Below are 10000 nucleotides of genomic sequence, written 5' to 3' on the forward strand. Positions count from 1 at the left end.
CTTTGTACTCGCTACTTCAAGACTTCTGTAGTGTGATTCGCTGTTCAATCACAAATAAACTTTTGAAAAAGGCAAACCCAGGAAATTAACATATAGGTTCTTCTGCAACGTTATCTTTTAATTATCATCTTATTACATTTTTAATTTTGTATAACAGCAGGCATCATTTTAGATAAGAATATGATCGCTGTCACATGAAAATGTAAGAATAAGCTGTGCACTGTATGCTTCTAAATTGCTTATTTGTATAGGCGCAGAGCTGAACTAATTATATTATTATCATCATCACCATCATCATTATTATTATTATTATTATTATTATTATTATTATTATTATTATTATTATTATTATTATTAAACGGCAGCCTTCATTCTTCTAACCTCTATTTTTATTCATTTCTCGCTATACTGTAGTTCGGATTCCACAATAAGCTGTAGGTCCCGTTTCTAAGTAACCAATTGGTTCTTAGCCACGTAAAATAAGTCTAATCCTTCGGGCCAGCCCTAGGAGAGCTGTTAATCAGCTCAGTGGTCTGGTAAAACTAAGGTATACTTACTTATTGGCATGTAAACGATAAAATATCTTTACAAAAAATGTATAAACACATATCTTGACCACAAATGATGGTTGTTACAATCAAAACCAGTCCAAAACAAAACCATGCCATGTTCTCAACAGGCTTTTAACAATATTATATTTTTTACAAGCTCCTCACCCCATCCAGTTTTTTTCACCTGATTAAGATCACTACAAAACGAAAAAAAAAATATGTACAATAACCTTTAAATGAAAAACAAGAGGCAGAAAATGCATACTGCACTGTCTGTTGAATTGAATTGAATATAGAATTTAGGCCAAAGGCCAAGCACTGGGACCTGTGAGGTCACTCAGCGCCGAAAGGGAAATTGAGAGCAAAAGGTTTGAAAGGTGTAACAGGAGGAAAATCTCAAAGCAGTTGCACTATGAATCAATTGTTAGGAGATGGTGGAAAGTAAGATGGAAGAAAGAGAATATGAAAGGAGGTACAGTAAAGGAATGAAAGGGGTTGCAGCTAGGGGCCGAAAGGATGCTACGAAGAACATTAAGTACTGCATACAGTGCACCGCATGAAGTGCACTGACGGCACTAATCCCCTACAGGGTTGAGTAATGCTGTCTTCAGGATACTCTTGATGACGATTGAACAGCGGCTACAGACAAGACAGACAGACAGAATGAAGAGGACATAACCGCTGACAGGATGTTATGTTGATAACTACCACGACCACAAAGGGGATTCAACCTTTCTCTCTCTCTCTCTCATAATTTCAACGCATAAAACATGAAAAACTGCAGGCATTGTTGATAGCTACCACAACCACAAAGGGGATCCTCTCTCTCTCTCTCTCTCTCTCTCTCTCTCTCTCTCTCTCTCTCTCTCTTTATTGCATGTAAAGATATACAATGAACAATATCAGGAATCAGAAATTTTCTTCATCTTTGTTCTCCGTCAGAACTGACCTTGAATTATAATGGGGAGAGAGAGAGAGAGAGCTCCAATTCCCACCCCAATTACTGTTCTTTCTCCTCATCCAAACAAAAGAAGCTTTGGAATTATCAAAGCTTAAACTTTGCCACAATAATATTAATCTAAATTTTGATATTATCTTTACTCGTATATTTTTTATCTCATGAATTTTGTTAATTTGATATTTTCATTTGTTTTTTAATTTCTTTATTTGCCTATATACCAGTCTATCTATTTCTCATTTACATTTTACAGCAAGATCATTTTTGTTCTTAAATATTCACTCGATTAGTAATCTGATAAAGGCTTTTGTATGATATCAGTCGAGAATAGTTGTTGTATTTCTTGATTTCCGAGGAACAACAATCATGTACTCTTAAAATGAACAACAACAATAGAACAACAACGAGGCACCCATTAACGCCTGTATCCTTCGCCCACCTGACTCATTCATTTCCACAATTTTTTTAATATACCGGCTTCTTCATCCTTCAATATTACCCGCAGCTCTTGTGTGCCAACTCGTAAAATGACATGCTTGTGCCAATACATTATAATGTCCATTCACGTTCTTCGTTTTATTTTGAATATTACTCACGTGTGTATAATAGTAAGCTAATATACACATCTAAGACAGTATAGGTAACCGCAACAATGCCCAGAGTTTGCGTAAGTGTCCTTATAACAAAGTTGCCAAAACCCCGATAACCGGAACCCATACCATAATCAGCTGTTTCCTGCCTCGATTTCTACTCTATTATGACACCCAACCAGAACAAGGCTGACCGAAATACCAGGATACCCATACCATACCCATACCACAACCACCTGTTCTCTCTCTCTCTCTCTCTCTCTCTCTCTCTCTGTGGACCTACGCTACGCAAGCCTGCCTGTGATATAACTGGAGTCATTAGTTCACCTGTTAGAACCTATCAAGTCCGTGACTTCTACAAGCTCCGGGGGAAGGGGAATGGAACGGTGTTGTGTGGACTTCAAGTCCTCAGTGGATCTCCAAAGTCCTTTTGACGTAAACAGGGCATAAACTTTATTATTATTATTATTATTATTATTATTATTATTATTATTATTATTCAGATGATGAACCACCTATTCATAGGGAACAAGCCCACCACAGGGGCCACTGACTCGAAATTCAAGCGTCCGAAGAATACGGTGTTCATCTGAAAGAAGTGACAGAAGGTAATAGGAAATACAGAAAGAAGAGATCAGTTATTAGAAAAGAATATAAATTAATTTGTGTATACATTTGTCGATGTCCAAAAATCATCGTTTCTAAAGGAAAGTGTTGTTACTCCGTGTTTGAAATATGGAAAATCCAGTGCTGTGAGGTGCAGTGGACGGATAGGTGAAAGTTTGTGTTTATCAAATCACTTGGCGACCAAGGTCACACTTCTTTGGAAAATTGATGAAAGACGAAAGCGATAATATTAACTCCTTTCAATGCGGAATATAGTGTTAAACCAGATATGGTTTATTTGTCCGTTTGAATTGGTTTTTTCTTTTATTTTTCCAATACCCGCGTGAGAAGAAATGCTTTATTTTTTCGTTTGAATAATTTATTATTATTTCTTTTTGCAATACCCACAAGAGAAGAAATGCTTTATTTTTCCGTTTGAATTACCTTAGTTTTTTTTTTTTTTTTTTGGCAATACCCGCAAGAGAAGAGTGACAATGAGGGCTGCGTATTATACGTATTTCCAACCAAAACCTTTATGCAATCATTACAAAGACACTTCTGTGATGACGGTACGTGATTTTATAGTTAAGTCTGTGAAAAAAAAATATAAATTTATTTCGAGTGTACTGGTATAGTTGATGATTTATCAATGGGAAATACTACAATAGACTAATAGCATTAGTTGCAATCCGAATTTTCAGACAAGAATCATTATACAAAATCCTATATATATATATATATATATATATATATATATATATATATATATATATATATATATATATATATATATATATATATATATATAAACATTTATTGACTTGATTTTTCCTGCAGCCTAAAAAATTTTTAATTAAATCTAGAAGATTAGAAAGGAATGTAAGTGGCGCAACTATTAAGTTTAAGTATAAATTTCAGAAGATAAAGAAGGGAACATAAAATATCATTCACTTAGTATACGTACCAATGCTAGATTGCCGTTACAGTACGTAAAAATATCCAAACACAAAAACTCAAAATAAAAGAATGATTATTTCGAAAAAAACAACAGCCGCCCCGGAAATTCATTTAAAACCTATAAAATGATTTCCTCTATTTCATCTTATATTCTTGTCCCAGTCAAATTAATAAAATCATTATTAGTGACAGCCCCATTTTCATAATTAAGCAATTTCCCCAGTGATTTACCTGGCTGGCAATTAATTTTTACCCAATACTAAATCGCTTGTTTTCTGTTACTCCCATCCTAACGATGACATTTGCTCATTAAACTGGAGAATAAAATAAAAAACGTTTGCTTTTCCACGCTTCAGTGTCCGAACCTACTCATAGTTGTTATTCTTTATCTGATCTGATATGATATTTAATACAAAATGGACTTCTTCATTTTTGACAAAATTCAGTTGACCAGAGCAGCCTACATCAAAAGACCTCTCAAATATGTCATACATTTTTATTCACTTATAACTCGATAATATACAACAAACGCTTGTAAGCCGCCCTCAAGTGTCCAATCAGAAACGTCAGGTACTGCAGGCGAAATTCATCAATAATTACATCTGGCATAAGGCCGAGATTACCTGACGGTTCTGTTAATCCTTCTTTTACCAATTCTTGGCTACCAATTCTTCAGGCTCAAGAATACCCTTCCCCCTTCTTCCTCCCCCGGGGCTTCTTAAAAAAAAAATTGACCTCAGAAGAGGTCGGGCCTATTGTAGGTCAGTTGCCCTTAAGACCTGGGTAGGGGAAGTCGCTAGGATCTCGTCCTCAGACAAGAGAGTGTATTTTACAAGAGTGTATTTGTGTATCTGCCAAAGGGCGCGGTTCTTGACTTCCTTCTCTAAGCAACTTCAATTGAGGATGGAGGATCACATTAACAGAAGCAGTTGGATGGACATGGTCAGTGTTGGTGATTTTAAAGGAAATTTTAATGAAAGAGAGACAATTAGCGACCATGACTACGCTCCCGGCCACGTGAGGAATGCGGGCGACCATTCCCTCCCCCAACACCGATCTTCCTTGTACTGGCAATGTGCTTCTTTGCAGATGCAACAAGGGAGTGCAATGTCCCACGACGACAGCCAAGACCAGAGTGGATTCGCCTGTCAAGGTGGGAACCAGTGTTATCACCAGCAACAGATGCGGCCAAGACGATCCGATACAGTACTTTTCAAGCCAACTGAGGGACGATACAAACACGAAGATGATTCGCTATCACCTTCGGCGCCTTCTACAGATCTGCAAACGCAGCTTACTTCAGATTACCAAGGACTAAAAATGTCTTCCTCAAGGGCGTCAGGTGTCTCAAGGAGCTCTACAACAGCTCAGTCACGTCTGAACATTCAGAGGCACGTTCAGCACCCATTCTGCCCTTCGTCAGCGACTTCTGCAGGCAGTACGAAAGCCCCTCGACTGGTAGCGAGAGTCACGTCGCCTCTGGAAGTCTACCAACAATTCCATCACATATCCATCGAGACTCCGCCCCCACCACCACCACCACCGCCGCCGCCTCCTTCAGGAGTCGGGGCTTTCGCATCTACAGAGGCCCTTCCTCACGCCAGGGGGAAGGCAGCATTCCACTCAACGCCGCCTTCAGATATGAAAGATCTGATCACGGAGCCGATCACGCCCCCAAACACGATGACGCCCGGTTCTCCTACAGCAGGTAAGACAAGGTTCTTCTTTTTTTCTTCTTCTTCTTCTCCGATCGTTAGTGTGCATGTGGTTTTGGTGTGGGGATGAGAGAGACTGTATGTTCCTGTGCTTGTAATTGTTATTAAGGGTAGTAAAAGTGACTTTCAAAAGCACAAACGTCTCACTTAAGTGTTAAGTGATAGCTTACAATAGTTTTTCAGTATTAGTTCATTACAGTCGGGATACTTTTATTTTTCGTAATTGACATAAAGGGTAAATGTGACATTTAACAACACAAATGCATCAATGTTAGCTTACTTTACAGTTTAATCATTAGCTCATTACAATCACAATCCTTTATTCTTGGTGCACATCACAATATAAGAACATTACGGCATTGCAGGCAAATTCATTGTACTTACTAACAACACGAAAAAATTCTATTAATTTCAATGCATTTATTAATAACACGGACCAAACTTATAGATTTTCAAAATATGGAAGACTAATCGGCAACATTGGGTAAGAATAGCGAATCTGGCCCGTTTATAGCAAATCTGAAAGGAAATTCGCGAATTGGGGTAATTAATTGTCCATTACGCTAAAAATTTCTCTCTGTTAAGTTAACGAATGTTCAACGTCATTATATATATATATATATATATATATATATATATATATATATATATATATATATATATATATAATATATATATATATATATATATATATATATATATATATATATATAATATATATCACGTATATTTTATCGCTTTCGTTTCTTTCTATTTTTATTTATACGAACGATTCAAATGCACATTAGAATCAAACAATAAAATTTGTTGGGAAAAATCAATTACTTTCACTCCGCTGTTTCGTTATTAACTTTCTTTTCTGTTTGACACTTGTTTATTACTTTCTCTTAATTTTGTTCCCTTATTGCCATTTATTAGAGTATTTTTTATATTCCTCTTTACGCATTATGATTCCTGTCTGCCTCACTGTCTACGCAAATTGAAGGGCAGCGTTCGTTTAGCGTACCTACAATGTCCTATTGTGTATGTTCCTGCTATATCCTCAATTCCTCCTTTTTCCACTTCTCTTCTGGTTAAATATTTCTGTCAATGATGCTGTCATTATCTTTCTAACTACAGTACTAAGAAATACTGCTGCATCTTCATTGTATCCTACTGTGAACTATATTCAGTATTATTATTGTCACTCAGAAGATGAACCCTCTTCATATGATACAAGCCCATGGGGGCCACTGATTTGAAATTCAAACTTCCAAAGGATAGGTGCTCATTAGATTATTATTATTATTATTATTATTATTATTATTATTATTATTATTATTATTATTATTATTATTATTCATAAAATGAACCATATTCATACAGAACAAGCCCATAGGGGCCACTGACTTGAAATTCAAGCTTCCAAAGAATATGGTGCTCATTAGACTATTATTATTATTATTATTATTATTATTATTATTATTATTATTATTATTATTATTATGAAGATGAACCCTATTCATATGGAACAAGCCCTCAAGGGCCACTGACTTGAAATTCAAACCAAGCTTCCTATGAATATGGTGTTCATTCGAAAGAAGTAACAGAAGGTAATAGGAAATACAGAAAGTAGAGATCATTATTAGAAAACGTTAGCTAAACCATCTATATCAGTTTATATACATTATTATTATTATTATTATTATTATTATTATTATTATTATTATTATTATTATTATTATTATTATTATTATTATTATAAGTTGTCGCTATTAATTCCTTTAGCAAATTGTATCAGCGCACTGTATCTGCACATGATCTCAAGCTGAAAGATAATTGTACGTTATTATTATTATTATTATTATTATTATTATTATTATTATTATTATTATTATTATTATTATTCCCGCTTTCTAATCACTGAACGTATTAAAATCATAAATACTAAAAACTGTGTTTCTACCACATCGTTAAAAAAGTTTTAATCCTCAAACGATATTTATGTTTTTTTAAAGTGAATATCATAGTTTTGTGCAGTGTTCCCTTCGTCACAGCTTTACGCCTTTTTACTCTTCACCCATTCCCGTCAGTCTCTCCCGTCTTAGCTGTCTAGCTTCTCCAACTTTGCCTACTCCCAATTTTCACATTTGATTTAATAAGGACATAACATTAAATTTCTAATTTTCCCGGGTATCATTTTCAATTTTAATGTATGATTACAAACCTTAATACTTTTACTTTATATTTTATTTGCTTCAATATATATATAAAACACAAACCTTAATGCTTTTAATATATATTTTAATTGGTTTAATATATACAAAACATTTATGAAATTCCTAGGTGATTATTTAAATTTTTGACATACATCCTTAACATGTATTTTCGCATATAACATTGAGCCTGAGTTAAACTGACCGTAAATTAACTCGCGCAGTTAACGTACCGATATTTGTTTTAACACATATTTTCGCATATAACATCGAGCCTCAGTTAAACTGACCGTATATTAACTCGCGCAGTTAACTTACCGATATTTGTTTTAACATACTGTATATTTTCGCATATAAGGTATGATCACAAAACTTAATAATTTTAATATATATTTTGTTTGCTTCAATATATATAAAACACAAACTTCAATGCTTTCAATATATATTATTTGACTTAATATACATAAAACATTGTTGATTTTCCAAGGGATTATTTCAATTTTTAAAATATATCCTTAACATATATTTTCGCATATAACACTTACCCTCAGTTAATCTGACCGTAAATTAACTCGCGCAGTTAACTTACCGATATTTGTTTTAACACATATTTTCGCATATAACATTTAGCCTCAGTTAAACTGACTGTAAATTAACTCGCGCAGTTAACTTACTGATATTTGGGGAGGGGTAATGGTCGTCTTTGTGGATGTATGGGAGCGTCCCAGGGAGAGAGAGAGAGATAGATGGACGTGGGGAGGAAGGAGAGAAGGGGGACTAGGAGGTGAGGGGGAGGCACTCATAACTCACCAGTGCCACAGTGCCATTCTTCGGGACACGGGATTCGACTCGTGGCACTCCATCACCGAGCGAGTCGTCACCTGACACTCCAGCAACCGCAGCCATATTTTAGCCGGCCGATCTGGAAGGGAAGGGCGGGGGAGGGACAGGGGAGGAGGAAGGCGGGGGAAGGAGGGTAGGTCTGGCAAGGGCTACGGGCCAGGGTGTAGGGAAGGCTGGGAGGAGAAGGGGGGGGGGGAAGGGAGTCAGGTGACTGCTGACTACCGATCTCTCTTTCTCGCTCTCTCATTCCTCCTTTCTCTCTCTCTCTCTCTCTCCCTCCCCTTCATTCCTTTCCTTTCTTCTCTCTCTCATTCCTTCTTTCTCTCTCTCTCTCTCTCTCTCTCTCTCTCTCTCTCTCATTCCTCCGTTTCTCTCTCTCTCTCCTCTCTTTCTCTCATTCCTCCGTTTCTCTCTCTCTCTCTCTCATCCCTTTCCTCTCTCTCTTTCTCTCTCTGTATCATTCCTCCGTTCTCTCTCTCTCTCTCTCTCTCTCTCTCTCTCTCTCTCTCTCTCTCCATTCCTTCTCTCTCTCTCTCTCTCTCTCTCTCTCTCTCTCTCTCTCTCTCTCTTCCTTCCCTTCCCTACATCGATTCTTCTTCTTCTTCTCTTCGGAGTTGTGACATAGTAGGGAGAAAACAATTTGATTATCTGGGCAGGTTTATCTCTCGATGGTCGAGGGAGAGTGAGATAGGGGAAGGGGGAGGGGAAGGGAGGAACTCCGCCACAAGATACGGCATGGGAAGGGTGGGGGGAGGTGGGAGAGAAGGGGAATGGGAGATCTAGATATCTTTTTCAGTGTCTCGGAAAAAGAATAAAAATAATTTTTCTTTTCCGTATGGATAACATTCGATGTCATTCGAACGAAAGTGTAGTAGATATAATGTGTGAGAATTTTTATTGACTTGCGAGACTTTAAATTCAAATAAATGCGTTAGAAAAATGCCTTTAGGATTATACAGCTACATTACGATATTTTCCTGACATTAAAATACAATACAAATTCTTTATTTATTATCTATTATTATTCAGAAGATGAACCGCATTCATATGGAACAAACCCACCAAAGGGGCCACTGACTTGAAATTCAAGCTTCCAAATAATATTATTATTATTATTATTATTATTATTATTATTATTAAGAATATAAAACCTATTCACATAGAACAAGCCCACCAAAGGGGCCAATGACTTGCAATTCAAGCTTCCAAAGAATATGGTGTTCATAAGGAAGAAGCAAGAGAAGATAAAGGAAAATACAAAAAGACGAAATATCTCTCATTAAAAAAGAAAAAATAAATCAACAAATTAATAAATAGATAAAAATATAAGTTATTAAAACGCAAGGAGAATTGTATTAGGGTAGCAATGCGTTCGCATCTTCGCTTCCGATTTGAATAAATGCTTTGAAATCCCCTTTTAAGATAATGAGTTTGAATTATGATTAATTCCCGGCATCAAAATACAAAACAAATTCTCGAAAAGACGGAAGGTAAAAATATTTCCAAAAATATTTCCAAACCTAATGAACAAAATGATCGGAGCTGACAAGACAGAAAACGGGGTGGAGAGCCTGACGGTGGGAAT

The 10000-nt window shown here is 36.1% G+C and overlaps 1 protein-coding gene across 1 annotated transcript in view; it reads left to right on the forward strand.

Annotated features, from left to right (window-relative positions):
* The first annotated feature begins 4214 nt into the window (after positions 1–4214).
* LOC136847858 (homeobox protein Hox-A3-like) overlaps positions 4215–10000 on the forward strand; it is a 21306-nt gene continuing 15520 nt past the window's right edge. The window contains exon 1 of the mRNA XM_067119838.1: positions 4215–5370. Coding sequence (XP_066975939.1) covers positions 4566–5370 — 805 coding nt within the window. The 5' untranslated portion in view covers positions 4215–4565. The remainder of the gene's footprint in view (positions 5371–10000) is intronic.

The sequence above is a fragment of the Macrobrachium rosenbergii genome, chromosome 17 (assembly GCF_040412425.1).
Source record: "Macrobrachium rosenbergii isolate ZJJX-2024 chromosome 17, ASM4041242v1, whole genome shotgun sequence".
Classification (NCBI taxonomy): domain Eukaryota; kingdom Metazoa; phylum Arthropoda; class Malacostraca; order Decapoda; family Palaemonidae; genus Macrobrachium; species Macrobrachium rosenbergii.